The 25838-nt window shown below is 47.6% G+C and overlaps 13 protein-coding genes across 13 annotated transcripts; 5 read left to right on the top strand and 8 right to left on the bottom strand.

Moving 5' to 3' along the window:
- Positions 1-455: 455 nt before the first annotated feature.
- I303_104200 (uncharacterized protein) lies at positions 456-3885 on the bottom strand (the record flags this gene model as incomplete). The annotated part of the gene is made up of 11 exons (XM_018408119.2): positions 456-534; positions 668-988; positions 1117-1640; positions 1729-1788; positions 1859-1925; positions 1991-2287; positions 2369-2624; positions 2687-3423; positions 3532-3614; positions 3680-3709; positions 3802-3885. 11 exons carry the CDS (start codon positions 3883-3885, stop codon positions 456-458), a joined length of 2538 nt encoding a protein of 845 aa, XP_018263330.2.
- Positions 3886-4382: 497 nt separating this feature from the next.
- I303_104199 (uncharacterized protein) lies at positions 4383-5961 on the top strand (the record flags this gene model as incomplete). Its single annotated transcript, XM_065968926.1, has 9 exons — positions 4383-4416; positions 4554-4657; positions 4747-4852; positions 4928-5015; positions 5079-5146; positions 5259-5362; positions 5441-5451; positions 5546-5766; positions 5876-5961. 9 exons carry the CDS (start codon positions 4383-4385, stop codon positions 5959-5961), a joined length of 822 nt encoding a protein of 273 aa, XP_065824998.1.
- A 464-nt stretch (positions 5962-6425) lies between these two features.
- On the bottom strand, positions 6426-7828 carry I303_104198 (uncharacterized protein; the record flags this gene model as incomplete). The annotated part of the gene is made up of 7 exons (XM_018408121.1): positions 6426-6630; positions 6731-6780; positions 6841-7031; positions 7106-7234; positions 7378-7529; positions 7612-7706; positions 7799-7828. 7 exons carry the CDS (start codon positions 7826-7828, stop codon positions 6426-6428), a joined length of 852 nt encoding a protein of 283 aa, XP_018263332.1.
- A 513-nt stretch (positions 7829-8341) lies between these two features.
- I303_104197 (uncharacterized protein) lies at positions 8342-9369 on the top strand (the record flags this gene model as incomplete). The annotated part of the gene is made up of 5 exons (XM_018408122.1): positions 8342-8473; positions 8576-8638; positions 8735-8874; positions 8986-9131; positions 9245-9369. 5 exons carry the CDS (start codon positions 8342-8344, stop codon positions 9367-9369), a joined length of 606 nt encoding a protein of 201 aa, XP_018263333.1.
- Positions 9370-9484: 115 nt separating this feature from the next.
- On the bottom strand, positions 9485-10891 carry I303_104196 (uncharacterized protein; the record flags this gene model as incomplete). Its single annotated transcript, XM_018408123.1, has 4 exons — positions 9485-10196; positions 10281-10376; positions 10497-10679; positions 10758-10891. 4 exons carry the CDS (start codon positions 10889-10891, stop codon positions 9485-9487), a joined length of 1125 nt encoding a protein of 374 aa, XP_018263334.1.
- A 1257-nt stretch (positions 10892-12148) lies between these two features.
- Positions 12149-12961, bottom strand: I303_104195 (uncharacterized protein; the record flags this gene model as incomplete). Its single annotated transcript, XM_065968925.1, has 1 exon — positions 12149-12961. One exon carries the CDS (start codon positions 12959-12961, stop codon positions 12149-12151), a length of 813 nt encoding a protein of 270 aa, XP_065824997.1.
- Positions 12962-13653: 692 nt separating this feature from the next.
- Positions 13654-14199, bottom strand: I303_104194 (uncharacterized protein; the record flags this gene model as incomplete). The annotated part of the gene is made up of 1 exon (XM_018408125.1): positions 13654-14199. One exon carries the CDS (start codon positions 14197-14199, stop codon positions 13654-13656), a length of 546 nt encoding a protein of 181 aa, XP_018263336.1.
- Positions 14200-15402: 1203 nt separating this feature from the next.
- On the top strand, positions 15403-17025 carry I303_104193 (uncharacterized protein; the record flags this gene model as incomplete). The annotated part of the gene is made up of 6 exons (XM_018408126.1): positions 15403-15572; positions 15655-15711; positions 15835-15951; positions 16057-16121; positions 16243-16582; positions 16809-17025. 6 exons carry the CDS (start codon positions 15403-15405, stop codon positions 17023-17025), a joined length of 966 nt encoding a protein of 321 aa, XP_018263337.1.
- Positions 17026-17373: 348 nt separating this feature from the next.
- I303_104192 (uncharacterized protein) lies at positions 17374-19436 on the bottom strand (the record flags this gene model as incomplete). The annotated part of the gene is made up of 6 exons (XM_065968924.1): positions 17374-17403; positions 17515-17563; positions 17685-17923; positions 18055-18210; positions 18332-18440; positions 18589-19436. The coding sequence occupies 6 exons, from the start codon at positions 19434-19436 to the stop codon at positions 17374-17376; spliced, it is 1431 nt and encodes a 476-aa protein (XP_065824996.1).
- Positions 19437-20120: 684 nt separating this feature from the next.
- I303_104191 (uncharacterized protein) lies at positions 20121-21683 on the top strand (the record flags this gene model as incomplete). The annotated part of the gene is made up of 6 exons (XM_065968923.1): positions 20121-20123; positions 20221-20255; positions 20355-20585; positions 20915-21207; positions 21520-21564; positions 21646-21683. The coding sequence occupies 6 exons, from the start codon at positions 20121-20123 to the stop codon at positions 21681-21683; spliced, it is 645 nt and encodes a 214-aa protein (XP_065824995.1).
- A 72-nt stretch (positions 21684-21755) lies between these two features.
- On the top strand, positions 21756-22165 carry I303_104190 (uncharacterized protein; the record flags this gene model as incomplete). The annotated part of the gene is made up of 2 exons (XM_065968922.1): positions 21756-21779; positions 21929-22165. The coding sequence occupies 2 exons, from the start codon at positions 21756-21758 to the stop codon at positions 22163-22165; spliced, it is 261 nt and encodes an 86-aa protein (XP_065824994.1).
- A 941-nt stretch (positions 22166-23106) lies between these two features.
- On the bottom strand, positions 23107-24975 carry I303_104189 (uncharacterized protein; the record flags this gene model as incomplete). Its single annotated transcript, XM_065968921.1, has 5 exons — positions 23107-23705; positions 23779-23968; positions 24031-24108; positions 24161-24283; positions 24343-24975. The coding sequence occupies 5 exons, from the start codon at positions 24973-24975 to the stop codon at positions 23107-23109; spliced, it is 1623 nt and encodes a 540-aa protein (XP_065824993.1).
- Positions 24976-25042: 67 nt separating this feature from the next.
- Positions 25043-25512, bottom strand: I303_104188 (uncharacterized protein; the record flags this gene model as incomplete). The annotated part of the gene is made up of 3 exons (XM_065968920.1): positions 25043-25060; positions 25134-25221; positions 25406-25512. 3 exons carry the CDS (start codon positions 25510-25512, stop codon positions 25043-25045), a joined length of 213 nt encoding a protein of 70 aa, XP_065824992.1.
- Between the last annotated feature and the right edge of the window lie 326 nt (positions 25513-25838).

Here is a 25838-nt window from a genome sequence, read left to right as displayed (position 1 = left end):
TTGGCTGTGAGATTTCGGATTTTGGGAAGGGCGGTTTGCCATTTAAGAAACGGAGCTAGATTGGGCATCGGGCAGTGGTGGTGATTTTTACTAATCTATTGATCAATGATGTCGGATGGGCACGCAGGGGGTTGTTGTTGATATATATTGTCCAAACGACGTAAAGTAGTATATACCGAGGAAGCATGATGCAATGGACATTATCTCATTCTGACCGCGTTTCGCACTCCTGCCCATTTCATTCTGAAGTCTAAAAGCGCCGTCCGTGTCTGCGCTCAGAGACGCCAGGATGCCAACAATTCAGCAGAAACGAAATAGAAGGTGATACATACTCTACACCTTTGTACGACTATGTATTACACAGATACAGTATGTCATACATACCTAAAGATCAAGCAGCCATTGGACTTCGTTCCGCCTACTTCCCTTGCACTCCGGTCTTCGGTCTTTAGTCTCTAAAATCCGCTATTACTGTCAAAAGCATTACTTCCAGGCCATATACTACTCAGCGTACCCAAATCGGCGAACGGCATCCTGCAAACATCACAAGGACATTAGTGATGAGCGAACTGACTGACGCCTTTGAATCTGAATCTGAAGACACCGGCCGAAGCGACCATGCACGATGTCGAAAGACTCAGTTGAATCTGATTAGGAGGGAACTTACAAATTCTGTGCCCAATCACCGCCTGATCCCGTAGTAGAAGAGAACTCCGTACCCAACTGCGGATTACTCTGGAATATATCATCCAGCCAGTTATTCGCTTCGGCAAACAAATCAGTCTCGAGCGGTTGGTTCTGCTGTGCGACGGTAGGTTGGAGGAGGTTTATGATTTGTAAACACCGTTCAGCCATGGGATCGTCTTTCAGGGAATCCAAGATCGATCGCGCTTGTTGTACTTGGGATTCCCATATTGGTCTTCTCGTCGAGAATCGGTCCGTATGCAGAGCTATAAGAGGTATGAATGATGCTTGGAACAAGAAGTGCCTAGTAGCGTCAACATATCGATAATGAGACATTTCCCAAAGTCAGCAAAGTGAGAAATACACGATCAACCATACGAGCACATGCTCGGGAGCCATCATGCTGTCAACAAAGCATTCGAAAAGACTCACAGACCATACCAATCTTCCAATCTGTTCTCCTTGCCCGGTTTAGCCTGAAAGAAATCACTGATCGAAGTGATTGTTTCCGCTGCATTATTTTGACACCGCTTACAACAGTCCATCTCAGCTTCAAGCATACCTTCTACCGTGCCCGTTCCCGTGTTCGTCGATATCGGGATCTCGTCTTGCCACAATGGTAAACCTCTCAATGCTCTTTCAAGGAACATTCGTCGATGCAGGATTATACGGAAATTGCAGTATCGCCAAAACATCTTATGTTGGCCGAATCTCAACCAATGGGGGTAATTCGACGATAGGCTGGGACGGAGATATTCGGGAATCGTCTTTGACCATTCTTCCAGCTGATGATCCATCTCGAGAAACTCGAGAGCTGTAGGAGCAGGCGATGTTGATTGGATCTTGGCGTAGATGAGGTTGGTCTCTTGCTGGAATCGGGCGTGTAGTATGATCGAGGAATATATGGTCGGTTCGTTGATTTCGATGGGAGCTTCCTTAGCTGTCGGCGTGAATGACTGAGGCACAAATATGAAGACACGATCGAGAATTCAGCCTTCGACGTGGAGAGCAAGTGATAAGGAATTTGAAGACCGCGTGACATACCTTATCATGAACGTTGTGAGGCTGTCTCACATCCGATTCAGCAGGATAAGAGGGTTGTAGCTATTCATACAATGCACAATCAGCTGGTCTCCCGATTGCTGAACAGCGCCAATAGAAAAGAGCAACTGACTATCGGTCTTCCGAAAGTGATCGATGCCCCGCAATCGAAAGCGACACAAGCGCACCACAATCTACGTCTGATTCAATCGACTCATCAGCTTGAGGGTCGTAAGAACTTCGTGATAAGTAGTCCTCTACTCACCTTATCTCTCTTTCGAAGGGGCTGATATTCCAAAATGGTAATTCCCGATGCAGGCCTAGACCTATCGCTTGACGGAATGCTATTCCCATATATACCGAGTTCGAGTTCGGTTTGTTCCTCTTTTCACTCAGATTACTCAACAGGCAATACGCTTGGACAAGCGTCAAACTGCCCGATTCGAGGTGTTCTGCGGATATTCCAGAGATAGCCAATTCCAGAAAATGGTCGACGACGTACATTGGCCGATAGGAGCAGAAGGCACCTATAGACAACACGATATTACACAGGAAGTCCCACCTGTAAATGGAGATCAGCATAGCCAAGCGTGGAAGGGCTTGGAGGTGACTAGAGGAGACACAGCAGAGCGAAATAGCTTACTCGATTTGTTTCGGTTGAGGTATCAACTCGTTCCACTGTGCGCGAAATGTCGGCTCGTGAAAGACTGGATATTGTGGATGATAAAATTCGAAATAGGCGTTGAGGTAGCTATCGATCTCTGTTATGGTAGGGCTCCAATCTGGTCTTGGTATTTCCGCTGTATGGTCAGGTGAAGTTTCTGCATCGATTTTACTCAATGGTATCGATCCAGCACAGATTTGCAATATTCTTAAAAGTGTCGAACCAGACGCAAAACCTGCCATACCAATTGCTATTAGCTGCCGGATCAAACTGTTACGATCAATGAGAAAAACCCACCTAGATAACCTTGACCATCCGGCTTGATGGACAGAGAAGCGTATCCTGCAATACCTTTGCGACGCGGGTGACGCTCGTTCCACTCGTAACCTCTTGCAGTTGTAGGTTGTCTCTCCAATACTTCGCTCGTGGGTGGATTCGAGCGACTGCTTGACGCGTGCGAGGGTGGAGGAGCGAAGGTCATATGACTGCGACTCGAAGACGGCGTATTGTAGTCATGCACCAGGGTACTCTTGCTCGACAGGGCATTGAACGCATGAGTATTGGTACTAGTGTGCGAGTGTGGATTGGAGATACCTGGACCTGTACTGAAAGAGGAACGCAGAGCAGGCATTGAGGGTAAGCGAGATGAAGAGGAAGAGGCGGTGTTGGCCAACGTCGTAGATGCCAATGCTGCCGCGGAGGACGAGGAGGAAGGATCGAAGTCGTACGATAACGTTGGAGGTAAGTTGAAGGAAGAATCTGTATTTGAAGTGATTGATAGATCGGCTGAAGAAGGCGAGATGAAATTATCCAATTCTAGCTCCGCATCGCGAGACCGTTCGTTGGATTCGTGAATATAAGAACGACTACTGCCACCGGGCGAAGGTCTGCCCGTCGGACTTATCCCTATCATGGCGCCATGGCTCTGATTGGAGCCTGGACCCATGCTTCGAGGTATTTCAGGTATCATCGATGATCTCTCGTTTGAAAGTCTTTGTAATTCGTTTAGTCGATTCTCCAGCTCATCAACGTATCTGTTGCCGAATGAGGCAAAGAGCAAGTCAACTCAGCCTTCAAGAGAGGAGTGCAGAATGGGTAACTTGTTGAAAGAGAGTTGAGCGGCGGTGGGTGCTCCGACTTACTCCTTCGTACGTCGTCTTCTGACGGGTTGAGTACACTGTTTACCAAGCTTGATACATAGCCCACAAGGTACCGTTCGGTCGCACTGCTTCGAATCAGCAAGAATGTCGACAGTCCGCGCTGTCCCCGAGTCGTGGCTGGGCCGCTCACTTTTCGTTTCAATCGACTGCATTCGGTACACTGTCCATCATGATGCGTCAGTCTAAATTGTGTTCTTGTGCTGTCCAGGCTGATAATTGAGAGGTGTGTCAGATTGATTGGATAAGACGTACAGCTCTTTTCGAAAGACCATCTTCTTCTGCACTCTGATCAATCTCATCTAGAGCTGGAGAATCACCTGTACGAGCCGCCGGCATTTTTACCCTCTCGCGTCCCAGATCTCAGTGCAAGCTGCGTTTGTAGGCTGGCCCAGGGTGTGGAGTATCCCTTTCACGACTGATCCTAAATTTTTCGAGTGATTTGTTGACAATATACCAACACCGTCATATATTGATTGGCGTAGGGGGTGAAGTCACTAGAGCGGAACATTAGACCCGCTCATTGTTTTCGTGAAGTCAGGTGATCTGCGTAGCTGCACGCACTCATACGTAAGCAGTTTCGCTGAAACTTCGGTCCACTTTACGTAAGGCATTTCCAACCTTCACGGAGATCTCTGATACTCCACCTTCCGATCTGCTTGATCAGATGGGATTATGGATGATTAGTTGCCGTCGACGGGCGATTTCGTAGGCTTCCCCTACACTAGAGGTTTGGATCCAGGTAATATATCGACAAGCTTGACCAATTACAATCGAACCTCGTCCTCACTTGACTCTCATCCGCTGCAGTCCTTTCCTCTGACGTTCGAATCAAGATGGCTTTCGCTCAGAACATCTCTCGATTGATAGGTATGCCCGAGTCCCGCGATTCATCCACTATCCTAATCTCTTTTAGGTCGATTGTAAAGGCCACCTTGATTCGCAATAGCCCCAAGACAATCAGCAGGCATCATGGTAGGAGCAGTGGCTGACTTCTTACCATTTAGTGCCTATTGCGATCGGAGCCACGGTTGTTCAGTCTTCGCTGTACGATGTGCCGGGTGGTTATAGGGCTGTGTTATTCGATCGATTCAAGGGAGTTCGACCAGATGTAAGTCGAGTTGCAATCTCCTTTCGACATATCTGGCTACCATAGAAGTATCTCCATTCAAGGTGAGCTGACTGATTCTGGAAATGTAGGCTTCGGGAGAAGGTACGCATTTCTTGGTACCATGGTTACAAAAGGCTATCTTGTACGACGTGAGAATCAAGCCGAGGAATATCTCAACTACCACCGGATCGAAGGGTACGTCGATTCACTCAACCTCACGTAATATCACAGGAGGTCGTCGCTAAATTCTATGCGCTTTGAATTCCGCAGATATGCAAATGGTCTCTTTGACTTTAAGAGTCATGTCCCGACCCGATATCAACCATTTACCGAAGATCTACCAGAATTTGGGTCTTGAGTAAGTTGCATCTACAAATTGTCAAATTGGACACATGTTGATGGTTTGCATTTGATCCAATAGCTACGATGAACGTGTATTGCCATCGATCGGTAACGAAGTGTTGAAAGCTACTGTAGCTCAATTCGATGGTGAGCCTCCATTCACCCGAAGCCATTCTCATGCGATATACTCAGATGCTCCGGACATGAAAGATGGACACGGCATGGGTATGCACTGATGTTGACATGCGTGCATTTGTAGCTTCTGAGCTGATCACCAACCGAGAGATCGTCTCAGCTAGAATCAGAGATGATCTATTGAACCGAGCCAAGGAGTTCAACATCCAATTGGAGGATGTATCGATTGTGAGTTTTTTATCATCTCATTCTTGTATCGTGTTATCGAATCATGCTGACAACACCCTCACTTTACTTTGATCGTAGACACATATGACGTGAGTTTGTCGACTTCAATTCATTGTTCCCACAACACGACAACGGGAAGATCTGTATGGTGCATAAGCTGATATAGTCCTTGAATCTCCTTAGGTTCGGTAAAGAGTTCACCACGGCCGTCGAGCAAAAGCAAATCGCCCAACAAGATGCAGAAAGGGCCAAGTTCGTAGTTGAAAAGGCGGAGCAAGAGAGACAAGCAGCAGTCATCAGAGCCGAGGGTGAAGCCGAAGCCGCCAATACGATTTCGAAAGCTATCAACAAGGCCGGAGACGCTTTCGTGCAATTCAGGAAGATCGAAGCTAGTCGAGAGATCGGTGAGTCTCTGTCCGCTTTTCCCCTTCTTCCCTTGTCTTTGATGCCAGTTTCACCATTACATTCCTACCCGAATATACATGCTGATCTCTGAGCCCAAACACGTTGCAGCCTCAACTCTTTCTCAAAGTAAGAACGTAAGCTACGTACCGGCTGCTGAAGGAAATCTGTTATTGCAAGTCCCGCCTCAACAATGATCGGTTCGAAGTATAGTGTAGCAGGATGTGGGTTGCAGATGGTCAACGAGCGGAGGTGGAGATGGGAGAAATTCAGACTTGGATTAAGGTACATTGACACAAAGTTCAAGTATAGTACGACATTATGTATATGTTATATGCAAGAGCAACACATTTCATTGCTAGATCTCGTCATATTCCAGATTTGCGATCAGTCGTTCCAAATCAACGATCGTTATAGTACGACATTCGATCAATGCAGAAGGGCCCAGCCTTCACTGTTACAGATCGTAATCGTAGTCACATCACATCGTTCCAATTGGCATCCCATATATTCATTTCATACTCATTTTCATTCATCAATCATGACACACGTATTAATGATTATGAGAAGAAAAGACCTGACTCAACCTGAAACCGACCTCCCTTTGCTACTCATGAACAATCTCAGCTACTCCAGCTCAAGGTATTGAAGGCTGATGGTATTAAGCAGTGGTCTCCTCTTTCTTCTCTTCTCCTGCGGCAGCCTCAGACTTCTCGGTAATAGCTTGTGCCTTGAGATCAGCAGCAAGTTGATCAACGTCTTTGGATTCCTCAGCGGCAGCCGGCTTGTCGTCGCTTGCAGCTGCAGAGGCGGAAGCGGCGGCGGGAGCAGCTGGTTCATGAGTCGATGAAGCGTTCGTTACATCCCTGGACCAAGAAACGAACATTGTGACATGTTAGCGGTTTCGATTGTCAGACAAATTGACCTTATTCTGCCTTGGCCTGCAAGGGTGAAGCAAATACTCACTCAGCTTTCTCCTCCTTTGGCTCCTCCTTCTCAGCAGCAGCGGAGGTCTCCTGTTACGGATGTTTCATGTCAGCTCGTGCTACTGCCCAGTCGATGGCTGTGAAGCTCACGTTAACAGGTTCGACCTCCTTAGTCTCCTCAGCAGCGGCAGGAGCGGGAGCGGCATCAGCAGCAGGGGCGGCGGCAGGCGCTGACTCCTCTTCTTTGGTCTCTTCAGCTGGGGCTGATGGGGCTGCAGCGGAGGATGAGCCGGCGTTGGCAGTTTGAGCATCTTCGAAAGCGGTCTTGAACAGATTGGCGTCTGGAAACCCAAATCAATCAGCTCAATCGACGCCTGTCCCACTCGAAGCAGATAGACACGAAAACAAAACTCACTCTCAGAGTTTCCGAATCGGATGGCCAATGTTTCCGGGGCGGCCTCACCCTCGGCGTAATCGGCAGCAACGTTCCATACCCAAGATCTGTCGGATCCGACGTTCGGCGAGAGCTTCATGTCGGATGAGACTAGACGTACAGAAAATGGCAGAAGTAGCTTGTCAGTACGAGCAGAAAAGGGAGGATCGATCGATCTCAAGAGAAACGGAAGTTCCCGACTTCGGCATGACGCATTGAGTATAAGTGGGTCGGGTCAAGTTGGGAAGACTCACCGATGTGGTTAGCGCAGACCTTTAAAGTCTTATCACGTCGCATGACCAATCTGATCTTTTGTGTCTCCTTGTGCTTGAGTAATCTGACATCTCCTGTACCTCGTTCTTTCCATTCGAGCGATTCTTTAGCGAACCTGAAAAGTTTTGCTCGCCTGCAAATTTAGTCGTGAGTCTCGTATCAGCTTGAGTTCCCAGTGATTGAAGCATGATCCAGAGAAGGACAAAGTTGCTCACATCTTGAAAAGAACCTCCTCATCTTCCTCGTGTGTCTTAGCTTCGACTTGTTCGGTGAGCTTGATGACTGGTTCGAAATGGGGGTCGTGCTCCTCCTAAGATACATCATCGTTGGCGAGTCAGCCTCGTCATCACTACCTCATGTATTCCTCCACGATGCATCCAAGATGGCAAGACGATGACTCACAGCTCCAACTTGTTCGGTAGGTTCAGCCATGTTGAATGTGTTTTATCTGTAGCACCACCAACAGGCATAAGACTATCAGCTTCCATTTGCTTCTCCGACTGCCATTCGGGTTCCACACGTCCATCGCAGTTGTAGAAGCTCACGCGCTTCGATGATGACGCTGGAGGATTACTTACTGGGTATGTGATGAGAGGTGGTTATACAATGCTTGAGAAGCAAACGTATTGAGGATGGCAAATTAGTCGTTAATAGTTGGGTCTGGGTGGTCGATGCACTTACTGGCTCGCACCCACGCGTTTTTGACGCACAATCCTACAACCCGTCTTTAGCTCCACTTGAACGCGTGCCTACCTTCCGGTCTGACATGCCTAATACTCGTCGCGTGCCACACTGGGTCGTTCGTGAACTGACGTCCATGATGATGAGGGTTGAACTTGCCTTGCTGTACAAGTATGAAACGCATAGAATATATAGACCAGTCTTGACTCATAGTAGCAGCAGCATATTCTCGGACCTACGATACCAAGGACTCGCAGCCATACGATGATACCCCGTCTAGCCAACTTACTGGCTCTCTTCCTGCTTATCCTTCCTTTCACCAGCCTCGCCCATCGAATAGACATAGATCCAGGAGAGAAAGAATGTTATTTCGAGAGTCTGCAACCGCAAGATAGGGTATGTTCGTCCTCACCTCCCCACTCCTCTGCATCTTATCGAGGCTGCTCGTCGAATGGGAGGCTGCTGGCATTGGGTGTAAGCTGATATCCCGCCTAATAGATGACAATAACGTACGAAGTCGGTGGGTCGACTAGCGGAGGACACCTGGATATAGATTTCTACGTATGTATCCTCTCTCCGGGTTCATCTTTGAGCCTCGCTCTCTACCTCTAGTTCTCTGTAGTGTCAACCATAAGCTGACCTTTAACGCACATGCAGGTACTTGATCCTCAAGGGAAAACGATATATACGCAACACAAAAAACCACAAGGCTCTTTCTCTTTATCGGCCGACAAGAGCGGTAAATTCGCTTATTGCTTCAGTAATGAGATGAGCAGCTATGCAAGGAAGGTACTCAGGTGAATCCTATCGCTCTTTTGCTTTCGTACACCTCGTACACTTCGTTTGATTCAATCGAAACCCAGCAAAAGCGACCATCAAAGCTGACCCTACCTTGGTAACCATCGCAGCTTTAACGTGCACGGCCAACTGTACGTGGGAGACGAAGAACAGATAGCACCAGTCGAACAAGAAGTCCGGGATTTGAGTGCGGGTCTGCAATTGGTAAAGGATGAACAGGCTTATTTGGTAGTGCGAGAGAGGGTTCATCGCAATAGTAAGTCGACTTTCAAGCAAATCCAACGCAGATGACGTATGATAAGGAAGACACCAAGCGAAACCGTAAGCGATGAGACTGACGGATTCTTGATCGTGCTACTACCGCGACAGCCTGCGAATCGACCAACTCTCGAGTAAAGTGGTGGGCGATTGTGCAGACCATCATCCTCTTCAGCCTGTGCGCCTGGAACGTCCACTATCTCAAGAGCTGGTTCGAAGTCAAGCGAGTCTTGTGATTCCCCATGCGCTACAGCCACGGTTATACGATACATCATGCATATATAACGATCTGACGAAAAATCTCCCTGTTCACTGGCGTCCCTTCACTATACTAATCCTACTCCACTTACTTCATCTATCACGCACAGGAAAGCAAGTCATAAAATTAGCGTCTAATACGATCGCCCGAACCTGATTCGTCAATGCAGAAGCAAATATATGTGAAAGACTCACTACCGAACCCATACCTACTTCGGGGTATCTACTCCCCTGAACCGGATTCCTCTCCACAATCTGCATCACCTCCTTCATCTCTTCGTCCGTCAATTGCGTATTCGCCGCTTTCGCATTCTGGGCAGCTTTCTTTGGATCAATACTTCCAGGTAGCGGGATAATGCACTCATCAAATCTGAGTAGACTACCCAGTATCAATTCCGGCATCGACCTTTCCTTCCCCTGTCTTCTCGCTAATTCTTGGATCTCATTGACGAGTACCAAGTTTGTTTCGAAGTTATCCTTATCCGATAAACGGGGTAAGATATTCCTCCAATCAGTCTTACCTATCCCGGACAAATCTTTAAGAGTCCCAGATAAGAAGCCGTGTCCGAACGGCGAATATCCAATCACCTTGATACCCAATTCACTGCAGGTTCGGACTGTCTCAACCAACTCGGCATCTCCCAGAGTTTGAAGGGAAACTTCAATCTCGTTCGAAGAGATCTGTCCGTTGGATAATTGGTATGCTCTTCGGAGAGATTGGTGGGATACTTCCGATAAGCCGATCGTTCTGAACAAACCTTCTTTCTGCAGTTTGAGAAGATTTGCGATGGTCTCTTCGAGTGGTCTGAGAAGTCAAATCCAGTATGTTAAGTCGCCATGCCGTCAGCGCCTTCCTTGGATAGTTGATGAAGAGAAATGCAAAACCCACCGATCATCAGGTAATCTGGCAGGAGCGAAAATATCAATCTCTTTACCTTGAAGAAGATCCTTGGCCACGAGGATCTCTTTCTTGAGATGGTCATAGCTGTGCATCATCGTCGTCGTCACATTCATGATCAGCAAGCGACTCTTTTCGGCACCGACCGTCAGGTGGATTTGGCCCGATGATCACAACAGCCAAGAACTAGATTGGGCCAGAACTCACTCTCCCGTGCACTCTGAGAACTTTCCAATCATCCCACCTTTCACACTGACGATAGCCTTATCTCTGTATTCTGGGTATTGCGCGAAGAACCTTCCGAGCAGCTTGAGGTTTGATAATGGATCCGAATGACCGCCGTAGAACATTGCGGTGTTGAGCAGGTTGGCACCTGCGTCGAGGGATTTTCTATCATCGCAAGCAACGGATGATCAGCTCTGCATATATCAATCAGGGATCAGTCCAAGACATGACGACAAGACTCACTTGATCACTTCGAAAGCTACTTGATCCGAAACAGGCTCATCTCGCCCAGCGGTCAAACCCATCAAACCCAGTCCCATTCGAATAGTGGGTTTGCCGGCTAAGGTATAGGTCGTACCGTTGTCTACATTTGACATGATGGCGACTGATCAGATGTGATCATGAATCAAATCAAATCAAGGTGTGTTTACTCAGTATACTGTATGTCAATGTTGTATCTCGCTGATGAGGCGGGTCGAGTTGAGCTGCATCTCGTTAGTGTACTCTTTATATACCTTTTGCAGCCTCATCAGGACATTATCAACCATCACGCTACAATGGAATTCGAACCATCGCTACGCTGATACTGTAATCTCGGTATCCGAAGTTTCTCCAGTGAACGATCCTATCATGACTCAGTCCGTCGGCCTCATCTACAGTAGACTCAGACAAGAACCGTAGAGTACCGACGGTCATAAGATCATAATTATCGTTATCTTGTCGCCGAATGTGATCACATCGCTCAGGTCCTCCACTATATTCTCCACATCTCCACTTTTTTTCTGGCAAGATTGGCGATAAACCTCCATCTGCCGGCGGTGTTTATCGGCTCGAAGCGCGGCGAGCGTCAACGGGCCATAATCCTCCACACACAGTACCGCTGATGGTGGAGGATCGAGGCAACTTCTAGTCTTACAGCAGCCACCTGCCATCGGCCACGATGCATAGTGCAGGTTGTGATAAGCATTGATCAGGAATATCACTTTCATACTGTAAAGACCGATTTCGATTCCAAATATACTGTAATCAACGCATCGAGCGGTTCGGCAAGCAATCCAGCGTCATGTCATGGCGATATTGCAGCACGTCGAGAATCTCCTCCAAAGTACTTATACAGTGCGCATTGCATCCCCAAGGTGGCGGACATCAGTATGGGTATTGTAATGACCAAAATCCAATCACTTCGGTCCGTACGAAATTTGCGTCGCGACAACAGCCAGAAGTGAATATTTCATACAGTTCCACCCGCACTCGAGGTATTCCGCACCTCAATCAATTGTGGTGATGCGGTCGTTCCTGGTTCGTAAGCTTCTCAGTAAAGGGTCATCTTTGTGCAATGTACTCGGATATTCGAGGTATACATGTACTGAATGGTATGAAGTACTACTTCATACGATGGACAATCGGAATGCTCGTAACAATTCACACGTACAGGAATCATACTGTACCTTTATACTCGTGCCTAAAGCGCAATTCGCTGTCCTGTTCTAGTAGTCACCTTTGTAGCTAGAGCCGTAACCCTCCTCACCAAAAGCCTCCTCGCCATAACCGACTACGGCAGTATCCCCTGGATTGGAGATATATCGAGAGGGCAACCGCTTCGTAAAGTCTGAATGGAGCCGGCCCACATCGCTTCAGTAGTCATGCCATTGCTGCCATTCTTTCCAGAGGGGATGTGACTCTTGGACCTGTGCAGCTGTGCGAGCAATGTGATATCTTTCAGTCAGCACGTTATTCAACTCCTGTAAGAAAGACTCAAATGAGTCTTGGACGTTATCGCTCTTGTACATTGGGTGAGTGCTGGGTCTGGGATCGGGGTGAAGCAAAGGTGTCCGCCTCGCGGTGCTTGTGTGGGTCCCACTGATACCGGCATTGGTGTCGGTGTTGGTGTTCGTGTCGGTGTTGGTGTTGGTGTTGGTGTTGGTGTTGGTGTTGGTGTTGGTGTTGGTGTTGGTGTTGGTGTTGGTGTTGGTGTTGGTGTTGGTGTTGGTGTTGGTGTTGGTGTTGGTGTTGGTGTTGGTGTTGGTGTTGGTGTTGGTGTTGGTGTTGGGGTACAGCCATTCGTCATATTTCGAAAGTAATTTTTGGCACGCATCGTTGGCGTTCTTGACCGCCCAGTAAGATTCTACGGCTCTTTTGTTGAGTTCCTTCGCCGCCTTCATAGTTTCTATTGAGTAGTCGCATCGTCTCTTGATAGCAAAAGCATTGTCTTTGTCCGACTTAGGCACTTCCGAGGGTTCAGTGATGAATTCGACCGTATATCCTATGGTGCCCTGGATCTCTGTGAGTTCTTGTTTGGGCCAAATCAGCTCCAAACTCCCCTGAGCCTTGTTTCTCAGATCATCAGCGATATCTTGGAGCCTATCAGAGCGTCTCTTCATACCGCTGAGCTTCTCAGCGACTGAGCCAGGGATTGTGTAAGTCTCCCTATATGAAGGCTTAGACATAATCGTAGAACTTGGGCTGAGAATAAAGCAGAATGGAAGAAGGGGTTATGTTCCGGAATCGTCAACTGCAAAGGTAGACAAACAACGATGACCTATGTTGGCAAAGCGATGGGGAAGTGAAAGTCTGGAGATGTCAGCGAAAAGGTGGTGAAGATGAGGAGAAAATGCAGTCCAGTAACTCTCAGCTGAGTCGTACGATACTTATAGGCTCATTTTGTGCCGAGTGATGGAGGAGGGTTGTTTGAAGCTTCGACAAGATGAAAGGTTCAATCCGTTGTGCCTTTTCTGCACAAAAGTAGGAACAGAATACTGTATGACGCTGCTCTCGTGACGATGTCAAATGACGAGACCGTTTGTAGCCCTTCACAATGTTCCGAACCTTTCATGGTTCCCCCTTTGTTTGATTGGGAATGTGCTCAACCGATGCTATGGTAGTGTGAATGAATCCTAAAGAAGCTCACGCACGAGGCGGTCTCTCCACGCCTCTCGCTTGTCCAGACTACCAGAAATTGGCATACCAGCTAATCATACTGTAACTCGGGCAATAGCGCACAAAGGACGCTCCAAGCTCATCGTTTTTTGTTTTTTCATCCTTTTCCGTAGAAACTTACCCAGTGCCACGCATCTGAAGCATAGATATAAATATCTAAGCAATTAGCCGCGATACTATGTAGCCGCACTTCGCCCGGGTCTTAAGCCATAATCTTCAGACCGTAACGCTCAGCGAGCTCACTGGCCCTTTCTCTATTCTGCTCCCACGTCGCATACTGGGCATGTATCGCATGCGGAACGTCCCCAATATACGCTCTGATCTCATTCAGACCCCCTATATTTCCCCATACATTCTGTTCCGCCTCGGAGAACCTGGCTAACTGCGCATCGAGAGTATCCGCATCCACGTACTCCTCAGTATGTTCCGAAGCCGAAGGCGGATCATTCGCTGGAAGTGTGTCGTAAATCGTGATCATCCTCTCACTATCCGTAAGGGCGTCGTTGACCGTTTTGAGCAAGGCATAATAACTGAATTCTGTTCTAGCCCAAGTGATCCTTCTCAGACCCTCTTGATAAGCGTCTTCTAGCTCTTTAGCCTGCTGAGGATCACCGCCACGGACGTATGGTAGCCAAGAGTCGAATTCACCTCTTGAACTTTCGACCCATGTAACGCCAGGCTGATGTGTCGGGACTGTTAGACCTCTTCGACCTCTGAGACCGCTCTGGAGATCTACAGCAGTTTGCATACTATCTCGGAGTTTGGCAACGATTGTGTCGTAGGTTGATTGATAAGTAGTAATCACGAATGAACTTAGTGTGACTACAGTGGTAGAGTCAAGTTTCGGAACGTCTGTCTGAGATCAGTCTCGCGCTAGAAGTGATGCAATGTTATGAATAATGCAGTCTGTGGTATATGCGTTAAATAAAAGCAGACAGTCGTTGAAGAATAGGTAACCAAGTGCTCAGCAGCAACGTGATGGAGGTATATATAGTGGAACATCAGGGACCACACGCCTGCTGTCAGGCGATATTCCGCTCGGATCATATCGTGAGCGAGGACTTCGAAGACAGCCTTCTTCTTTCGCTTTGTAATACAGTAAATTTCTCTGACTATTTGCTATGCAGGCTATGCAAGTCAAGCCGAACGGCAGGAATACTGAAAGGCTCAGGCTGGCCCAGGCTTGATAAGCTTCACAGTATGTTATACTTCTGGTGCAACCCGTGCACTCCCTTCACCAAAACTCCTCAGCTCAGATTGCCTTCTCTTGCGCAACCTTAATATGTAAGCTCCACATGCCAATCGGGCTGCACACAAAGGACGTTGGTCAACAGAATTGTAAGGTTCACAACGATAGGTGGTACATTTGTGATGATGCTTTGCACCTCCTTCATTCATCGAGAAGTCAACTGAGACAATGTCAAACCCTGTGCCCCTCACTTGGGGACAATCGAACACCGTTGTCGCTGCAGATCCTCCAGTAAACGACTCAGGAACCCGCTACGCACTGTTTCTGCTGAAATCTCAGCCGCTGCTACCATGGCCGTCGGTCGTCTCTTGAGCGTCACGATTGACTGTATACGAATGCGCTGAGGATGTACAGTTTACCTAAAAGCTGTGGTGGGAGAAGGTCAAGCTTCACAATATCTATCAAGATTCTGATCCTTTGCAGCCGCCACGCGCACCGTATGATTAATTGTCATGAGGTTCCGTCGGAGAGGGGTTTGTTCGATCGCGACGTCATAGCTAGAGTAGATCAACATGGTGTTTTTTGCGAGTGTGCGAGTTGGCGTCGCCCGAACGATTTACGATGATGACAACAGCCAGCCGTATTGTCCTGTAATATCCATCTCACACTGCGCTTGAGGAGAATTGTACCACTACTCTCGTCCTACGACCCAATCGATCTTGATCCGATAAGCCACTAGATCCCAGGGAAAGCGAGAACGAAATGTCGATACCGCCCTTCTCTTCTCTGCCCATCGATAAATCCGGACCACCTTACAATGCTTGGGGTCTATACGGCCCGCAAGACGAGAAAGGTCGGCTGAACTTGATCAAGCCTGAAAATGTGAAGAGAGGTAAAGAGACTATCAAGGAGGGAGTTGCCGTGAATCTAAAGTGCATCTTCAATCCCATCTGCATATTTCCTCGAGCTTCAATCTGCCTATAAGCTTATGATTGGAACTTTACGCCATAAAAGTCTACCGTTAGACTTTCTGCCTGTCCATGCGTCAAGAGCGCCGCTAGAGCATGAGATGTGAGTAATCTTTTGCGTCTCAATCTTCAACTCTGAACGATGAAAGATGGACATACCCCGAGGCGCAAGGCAGTAGCTCGGCTGACAACAGCTCTGCGATATGGTAAAACAACACGAATATAGAAAATGCTCTGGACACTCGAACGACGATATACTGAAATTCAATACTCAAGGATCGACCCAATGGGATGGATTCAGGCATTATCCGTATCAGAACTGGCCTGAGGAAGGCAAATTCACGTGAGTTGGGTCCCGTCATCTCCACTTCTGAGCATATGCAGCGTAGGATCGTTGGTCTGACAAGTATGATTTCTGTTCTGCCTCGATCGATCATGCCCTATGCAGGTTTTACGGTGGTATGGATATTTCCGAAGCTAGTGATTCGTCCATAAAGAAGTACGGCGTGCACAGTGAGCTCTAAGCTTCGCTACGCCCCATTGTCCAACCGAAATGGGGTGACTCATTGCTCATCGCTCATCCCTCATCGATCATCGCTCATCAAGCTGAATCCTTTCGTTCGCCCATTCGTAGATTACGCCCAAAAGCCCATAACATCCACCGCACACCTCCTCGACATCCCCCTCTATCTATCCAAACACAACTTACCTCCCATCGATGCGTTCTCCAACTCCAATCCTATCTCTCTCTCCACACTCAAATCCTGCGCAGAGGAGTTCAATGTGGATGTACAGCCTGGCGATATATTATTGGTTCGGACTGGATTCACCGAAGCTATCTTATCGAAGAGTGTGGAAGAGAGAGAAGGGCTGAAAAGGAGGAAAGAAGGGAATTTGTCTTGCGGTGTTGAAGCAAGCGAGGAGATGTGGGCGTGGCATTGGGATAAAGGGATCAGTGCGGTCGCTTCGGACTGGTGAGTCCAGTATCTCAGATTAGATAACGCCTAGTCGTTCGAACTCAATTCAACCCAATCTCCTTCATATTCGGTGGCTTTATCGGACGTCTGATAATCGACGACTCGTCGATCCGAATAATCAATCATAAATCACAAATACGCACAACGGACATCGAACATCACATATCGTGCAGATAACACCATATCAGACCAAATGCTAATACCACGATTGTGACTGGTATAGCCCATCATACGAGTCCTGGCCCGCGCCTTCTGGTCAATTATCATGCCATCAAATCTTCCTTGCTGGATGGGGTCTACCCATTGGCGAGTTGTTCGATCTTAGAGAATTATCGAAGAAATGCCAAGAATACAACAGATGGACGTTCTTCTTCACTAGTGTAGGACTGAACGTTCCGGGGGGTATAGCTACTCCACCAAATGCGCAAGCTATTTTTTAAGTAAGTCTACGAATACATAGGATTTATCGATATGTAAGTGTCAAATGTTAATCTCAACACGCTTGCCTCATACTACAGATCTGAGGGGTGTAGTAATAGCAGAGGCAACCAATCATTCACTCGTCATCATATACATTATATACTTCCAAGGTTGTATGTATGATCATGTTTAGACTGTCATCCAGCAGTCATAAGCCATATAAATACAATATCATTCAATGTTTCTCATTCTCACATCTTCGTTTTTGTAGCCTCGTTATGATTGACTGTATCGTCATCGTCATGATATCCACATATCTATCATCGCCACGCACCCACACACAGATGTACAAAGCAAAGAAGGTGTATCTAGCTCGGAGCGTCCAATACTAGCTCCATCTGTAGAAAACCCCGCAATATCAGCTCATACCGTTCATTTTTACGACATATCGGATCAGGAGATATCTAGCTGATGGAATGACACCAGCGTAATAGTTCAACTCGACTCACAAATTGGTTATAATCAATCGTAATCTGCCCTGACCCATTCAAGTCGAGTCTACCACACCATCGCCATATTAGCATTGCCGGACTTCGCTTTTGCCGTACTGTTTATCTGTTTATGGCTTTCGAAACTTGTGTTGAGAATGGTTGTCGTGTCTTTATCAGACATCACTCACCTCCTGAATCCCTCGGTGTAATGTTTAACAGTAACGCAAGCCATCAAGAACCTATCAAAGCTTATCCCCTTGGTCGGAGCCTGACCCGCTTGAGGGGGAGGCGCGAATCGTTTCTCCAGTGAGATCACCATTTCTTTAGGTAGCGAAAAACCGAAGCCCAACAAGGCGTTATGCAGCTCTTTACGATCGATTGTCCCCGAGTTATCTCGGTCGAACCGCCTGAAAATACCATGCCAATCCTAATTATATCGCGTAAAGTAAATGTGGTCCGTCAATAACAACGCTACCACTCATCGAATAGCCTTGGCTTGTTATGCCTTCTCGCCGCGAATGTAAATTAGAATTCGAGCGATGAATAACCTCAGCTCACCTGTATGTATCTGTATAAGCCCTCGAATTCTTGAAAGTTTATGGTTCCGCTCTTATCTGTGTCGAAGATGTCTAAATACGTCGAGTGGGGTCTCATCAGCAAAAAAACCCAGTCGATATTTGGGAAGAAGCGGCGATGAGATCGCTTACTCATTAACTACGACACACGAACAAGGAGAACAATATCATCTGTCAGCTTGCATACACTTCAACGTCCCTTCAGTCGTGGGTGAAGGGGCGCGAATGTTGGGTTTAGAAACAAGGTACGAGAGACATACCATCTTCACCGCATCTTCCCTTGCATCCATCATTGTATCTTTCGCTAGTAATCTTTGCAGATCCATAGTACTCAGATCTCCCGATCTAGACGAGTCGAATTGTACGAACCTGCCCAAGTGATCATATTCAGTAGATCAGTTGCGTTGTCTGGTCGAGCGCGATAAGGAGCAGGGCCAAGATCGAGGTATGAGATCAGAAAATGATAAATGGAAGCGAGTGAAGCTGACTCAAAGTCGGGCTGTAAGTGTAAACTTACATTTTTTGTAGCTCAGCATCGTCAGCTCCCATAGGCGGCGGGGACTGAGTCTGCTGGTGTTGGGGTTGATGTTGTTGCCATTGTTGTTGTTGATGCTGTTGTTGCTGGGGAGGCGGTTGATTGTATTGATTATATTGATTCTGATTCTGATTTTGGCTCTGTTGACTCCACCTTTGCTGTTGCGATGGTGGTCTTTGTTGGTGTGGAGGTGGTCCGCCGCCTTGATGGTATTGCTGCTGTTGAGGGGGAGGCGAAGTGTATCCTTGAGGAGGACGTCCTAATGATTGTGGTCTTTGACCATAACCTCCTCCTCCTCCTCCACCACCGCTGCCGCCAGGGGGTCCTTGCTGAGGTGGGGGTCCTCCTTGATATTGTTGTTGCTGTTGACGCGGATCGAATTGTTGCTGCTGAGGCGGTGGCGGTGGTGATGTATATTGTTGTCTTGGAGGTGGTTGTTGGTTGTAGTGTTGTTGTTGTTGAGGATGTTGACCATATCCTCCCGGTGGACCATGTTGTTGTTGCTGTTGAGGAGGGGGTTGAGAATATTGTTGTTGTTGTTGCGGAGGTGGTGGAGGGGGTTGATCAGCTTGATTCTTTGCTGCAGCTTCTTCAGCTCTTTTCTTGGCATATCTCTCTTCGTATCTTCGTCTAGCCTCATCCGACGCACTCCCGTACGGAGACGGGGTAGCCATGAACCCGCCAGGTGCAGGTGGACCCATATTGTTATTGGGCTGTCTCGGTGTTGGATTGCGTTGCGAAGGAGGTTGAGGTGAAGAGGTGTCTCTCATAGCTCGATCTCCGATTGCGAAAGGTGAATCTCCTCCGGATGGTCGTCCCAAGTATGCCATCTTGTAAGGAAGCGATCAAAGCGAGTTGATTTCGTTCAATTGTCGAGGGATGGATGAGATGGATTTTAAGGGGAAGATGGAGGCGGTGAGATCCGTATTCTTGTTAACAGTGGTACAGTAAGTAGTATGTACTCCTAACCCAAAGCCAAAGGAGAGTAATATAAGGTAGAGTGATAAGCTGTGCGATGATCGACCACTTGGTCTATTCGGGTCTTGACACGGATGTTGCGCTTGAGAGTGAGTGGCTGTGTGCACTGAATCTACGATTCTCTGCACTGGAGATGGGAGAAAGCAATGATGATTGATGTGAGTGTAGGACAGCTTTCTAATCTATTCGGTATCCGTGTCCGTGTCGTCAAAGTCGGTCGCGCTCAGCTCATCTCGTCATTACGCAGGTGGTTGTTTGTTTATTCATGTATTAGCGGAATCAATTCTAGCATTACGAGATACCCTTATATCTATTAATCTAATTTTGTAGTATTTATCCTAATCTGCTTGCTTGTTCATCGCGTCATTCAGTCTTACACGGTGTCTGCCTTGCCTCTTTTCACCTGGTCATCCCATACCTATCCACACGAAACCACGTTCGACATCATATACCATATCATTCACTAGAATTGCATACATAGCTCTGCATCTCATCACTTGACAACTCCTCCTCCCCAGCCAACGTAGAACATCATCATGGTAAGCTATTTGACACGCCTGACAAATACCTCGATCCGATACGCAATTCACGCTCCCCGCCGACGCAGGCTCAGCTAAACATGCACTTGCCTTCTAGTCGACCGATCCATTATCAGGCCACCCAGGACATCTGTGAGTCTCTCCATCACGCATCTTAGGCACCTCAACATCTTCGTATCGTCTCGTAGAATATATCAAGCTGACCGATATCTCGTCGTTGATTTTGTTCAGCTCCGACACCCAACAAGCCACTTTGACTCAATTCAGAGAAGAGCTTCTCGCTGAAGGCTCCATCCCCGCCGACCGAGATGCCGTGGCTGCCAAATTGGGTTATGACAGATACGATGATCAGACTTTGTTGAGGTTCATGAGAGCTAGGAAGTTCGATATACCCAAAGCCAAGTTGATGTGGAATGCCAATGAGAAGTGGAGAAAGGAGTTCGGGGCTGATGATATCGCTGCGTGAGTGCACCTTTCCGCTCGTTCATATTCTGCACCATCAAGAGTCATCTGGGTCTAGAGTTGGATATCATGTGGAGTCCGCTGGTTACGATGGTTGTCCGAACATCGGATGTGATACTGCCATGCGTCAGGGCAGAACGGGAAGCGAATTAGTTGTCCGGGATGATAGGAAGAGGTCAAAGCTCGAATCCTTTATCCCTTCACGCGTGACTACTTTGTGACATCACCTGTCCCACAAAATACCCACTTTATCCAACAATCTACAATCTACTGCGCAGTCAGAATCACGTATGCCGATACTCGTGCTGATATCGTCGTCTGATCGGCAGTAACGGCTACGACTACCCCGAACAAAGAGAAGTAGACAAATACTACCCGCAATTCTACCACAAGACAGATAAAGAAGGTCGACCGATCTACATCGAACAATTGGGTAAATTAGATATCTCCAAGTTATACGCCCTCACCACCCAGGATAGACAATTACACCACCTGGTACATGAATACGAGAAGTTCTTGAGCAGCAGATTACCTGCGTGCAGCAAGGAAAGTGGACATCTCGTCGAGACTAGTTGTACGATCCTGGATCTTTATAATGCCGGTATCTCGAGTTTCTACAAGGGTGAGTCGGTCTTCGGCTTGTCGGGCGAGAGGGGGAACGTGAAGCGGGGAAAATTGGAACGCGGACGCGGGTGAGCGGTGCAGCTCAGGGGGCTAGTGGAGTGGATAACGGGGCGAGGGGGTGAGTGGTGGGGTGATGAGCGATGATGAAGTCGGCTGCGTTTACAGTGTGCAGCGTGCAATGTTTTGGCGAGTACATGGTCATTGAGGATGAGAGAGACTAGAGCTAGGTTCAATGTTGGGCGATGGCGAGGGGACAGAGGATGATCGCGATATCGATTCGGATGACTGACTATATGAATGAACCATACAGTGAAAGACTACGTCAGCGCTGCCAGTTCGATCGGACAAAACAACTGTGAGTATACTCCTACCTGATCAGCTCGATCTTCAACTCACTTGCGCAACGAAATGAGCTGATGAAATCGATTCATTCTAGATGTACGTTGCACTCCATCTATTCAAGCTGGAGGGTAAAATCCCCATGACAGACCATGTGTATGCGACCAAAATGGAATTGACTGACCATATCTGATACAGCCCGAAACCATGGGTCACATGTTCATCATCAACGTGGGTTCCACCTTTGCCCATCATCCATCATTATCATTCATCGTCCATCATCCAACTTCTACTATCTATTTTCCATCATCCAGTATTCGATGTCCTACACGGCCTGAAATCTAACTATGACATCTTGCTGACTCGATATTCACTACCAGGCCCCATACCTCTTCTCGACAGTATGGTCACTCATCAAACCATGGTTGGACGAAGCGACCGTGCGCAAGATCCATATCCTTGGCAAAGGCTACAAAACCGAATTACAACAATACATCTCGCCTGAGAACTTGCCTTCGGACTTGGGAGGGACTTGTCAATGTCCTGGTGGATGCAGTTTGAGCGATGCTGGACCTTGGAACCCTACTTCTACTTCTACTTCCACTACTACCGCTTAGAAGAAGAGAAAAGAGAATCCATATATAAGACGTATGCACTCGGTCTCCATTCTCATTCTCATTCTTTACACTCTCGCTCTCGCTCTCGCTCTCGCTCTCATCGCTCAATCAAGTCTATGTTGATGTTGAATTCACAAAGACCACAGTGGATAAGAGAAGAGAACCCTCAATCAACCGGATTCTATTATATTACCTATACCACGTAAATATACTGTGCGAGCCGTCATATAACATTCCCCTATTTGCTAGCTGCTGTCAGACCAGACTGGAGTACAAAATGCATATTGATATACATTCATCCGTCACTCATGCAGAAACGTCAGATTGACCGGAGCATGTTCTCCGTTGAATGGCATATATCGTATATTCATATGTTCATAAATCATCAATCATCAATCATAAGCTATAAGCTATAAGCTCTATATATATGTTCATAAACAAACCGTACTGTCTTTGTAACTTACTATACTTGACCTAGAACTGACCCAAAAAAAGAAAACAACGAACGAAGCTGGAAAAGTGTACAGTACAGTATGGTTGAGTAAGGCGATCAGAACCGCAATGTTGTATGAGAAAAGCGAAAGTGAAATTGAAGGTCGAATTGGATTTGAAAGGGGAATCAAGCACAACGATGAGTATGAACAATAAGTGAGCGAATGAGTGAACTAAAAGAGTTAATCCAGATTGTCCATCATCATTGGCACCGACCGCGAGACGATATGAGAGGTGAAAAGAGAAAGGAGAATGATACTACTGGAATACTGTAAATCATTGGAAACAAAAGAGATGGGAATGTCGATCAGTCATTAAAGATTAAGCGTCATATTGGTTATTGACCGATTGTCCATAGCATCTTCGTTATATACATGAATTTCGTTTCGTTGTAGAGTGTAGTCATGATGGAAGTGTTCCGGAGTATACTTATTAACGCGGAGGACTGATCAAGCTGATTCAGATTTGATCTCTTTGAGGGGTTCATCCGTATCCTCCTCTGGCTTGACTTCACCGATATTGTCATTCGAGCTACTAGTAGACAACGAGGGATGTAGATTCACGTCTGAATGTCTTCTTGCTGCGTTCCAGTTGAAATGATTGATGGCAGAAGCGCCAAACGCTGGACTGAAGGTGTTGACATTGGCATTGTTACCGTTGTTGTAAGCCATGGGAGTTGTCGAAGTCAAAGGACCGGCAGAAGAGGGTAAGGTGGGACTGATCATGGCTCTAATCGGTTGAGAGTAAGTCCTTCGATTCGCATAAGCATGTAGATAGGGCGAAGACCCATGACCGTGGCTGTGACTGTGGCTATGGGCATGAGAATGAGCGTGGTAGCCTGACCTGATGGGCGAAGAGTAGTCCCCATCGAAAGTCGAGGTTGCCGGAGTGGTGACCGAATGCTGACTTGGAGAGCTCTGATTCCACATCGATCCAATCATCCTTCTTGAGGAAAGTAGCGATTCGGCAGGTGAGTGATAACCCTGTGACTGCGATGGGAAGGAGAAGGTAGCTGATACCGGCGTCGCTTGTGATGGGACGTTCGAGTCTAATGGAGTTACCAGATCAGCGCGAGGTACCGATAGGTATATATAGATATAGCGAGCGTGACTAGAACTCACAAGGAGACAGCGGGACAGGGCTACCGTCGCTCTCATCCCTCATGACCTGTAATTGAGGAGGGATGTCTCTTCGAGCGTAACTAGAAGACATGCCAGGAACAGGCGTTTGTTTACGGAGTTTCTGATCGTCGTTCTGGGGTGGTCGAGGCTTATGGTGTGTCCTCTCGAATATACCGCACTTATTGCATAGCTAAATGATATGCCTATTAGCCTACGATTCTCAATTACGATAATTAACTGGTCGAGACTTACAATTTTGCCAGGATGTAGAAGCGACTTCCTCCAGCTTGGTGGCGTTTTGTTTGTGCAGTTGAAGCATTGTCGTTTGAGCTATCATATGCAGATCAGTCATCGTCCCATGATCGTTATCCAGTCAGCTCACCTCGGGAGTCTGTTTGACTTCGGCATCAGTGGTATAAGAAATAGCGACAGGTTGCTGATCACCTCCTCCTTCATTCGCATTTTCCCCTTGACCGACCGCATTCTTATTGTTCGTTGATCCGGCCTTTGAGTCGAGTCATCTTCCGATGGGGTCAATCTGTCGGACCCTTCAGGCGAGGTGACTCCCATAATTGGTCTTTCCCATGTCGCAGCAGGTGTGCTCGATCTTCTGTCAAGCAACCTTGATCGACCGTCATTTGCATGAGTGGTGTTGTTAGCTGATCCGAATATACCTTGAGGAGATATAGTTCCTTGTGGATTCCTGCTTCGTAGATCTGATGTGGGTTGCCAGTTCTGGAAAGTCGATGGCTGGATGGTACCCAGTGTAGGAGGCTGTGAGGCAGGGGGCGGGGCAGCACCGAAGTTAGGTGTACTGCCATTACTACTTCCAGAGTTGTTGTTGTTGTTATGATATATGGGGTAACCACCCGTCGAGTTAGCTGAGAGTGGTGTCCATAACTCAGAACCTGTCGACGAAGAAGTGGAAAGTTGGGGTGCATGTCCGCTTGAAAAGTAGACAGGAGATCGTTGATACGGCAAGTACTGGTTTACACCCGCGTATGAGTAGCCATAATGATTGCCCGTTAGTGGTGGCGCAGAGCTGGCGTAAGGAGGATTGACTCGAGGGTCGTTGTGATTCGGCATTCGAAGTGGTGGTAGCATCATGTTTGAAGTCGCCGATGGATTGCTTGTTGAACCGTCATGAGGCTGGACCTGAGGGAGGGTCTGAGTGGGGCTGTAGCTCGACTGTTGCATGTCGGATGTCTGAAGAGCGGGAGTTGGTTGAATTTGGACGTGAGCAGAAGGAGAGGAAGTCGAGGTCCTACCGGAAAGGAGCGTTCTTCAGCATTTAAGATGAGCAAGCTTTGCGACAATAACAGAAGCAGGACGTACGATGCGTTTAATGGTGGCACTGGGCTTGCGGCCTTGGGTGGCCAAGTATAGCTTTGATGCTGACTCGAGCCTAGTCCTATACCAGGAGTGGGCGACGCAGTACTTCTTCTAACGCAAGTAGGAAATATAATTTGATCATCAGCCATGTGATCGAGATTAGGTTTGAGGGACCTCTGATCAGAAGAGGAAAGTCAAGAGGTAGTCAAAGGGTGTCGGGCAGAACATATGATATTGGTGCCTCTTCCTTTGGCTTATGTCACGGAAGAGGAAAGGTGAAGGGGATTACACTCACTCTTGCGACAGACCCGAAGAGAAAGTGGATTGCGTCTCGCTTGCACCGTAGGTGTACGATGCCGAATGATGATGGCTCAACGGAGGCAGCTTCGATCCAGATGACATGGAACTGCTCGATGTGTCGTTCCAAAAGCGACAGCCAGTCGGAGTGGGAGTGAACGGATTGGCTGTTTTGTTTGGGTATGGGTAATCGTAGCTAAGATTTGTACTGGAAATAAAGTTGCCACTTGTTTCACTTGCAAAGGCCAGCCTGTCGGACGGCGTTAGAGGAAGATTATCGCTGTCGCTGAGAGGGGAACAATTATCAGTGGAATATATTTCTCTGGTGGTAAGGTGGGTTGATCGTGTGTCGAGGTGTCCCTTCATGTGGTGGAAAGGGGAAGGAGCAATTCAGACTGAGCTGCGAATTCCGTTGAGGGGATGTCAAGCTT

Source organism: Kwoniella dejecticola, chromosome 5 (genome assembly GCF_000512565.2).
Source record: "Kwoniella dejecticola CBS 10117 chromosome 5, complete sequence".
Classification (NCBI taxonomy): domain Eukaryota; kingdom Fungi; phylum Basidiomycota; class Tremellomycetes; order Tremellales; family Cryptococcaceae; genus Kwoniella; species Kwoniella dejecticola.
Note: the sequence above shows the minus strand (reverse complement) of the source record. Positions and strands in the feature narration are given on the sequence as shown.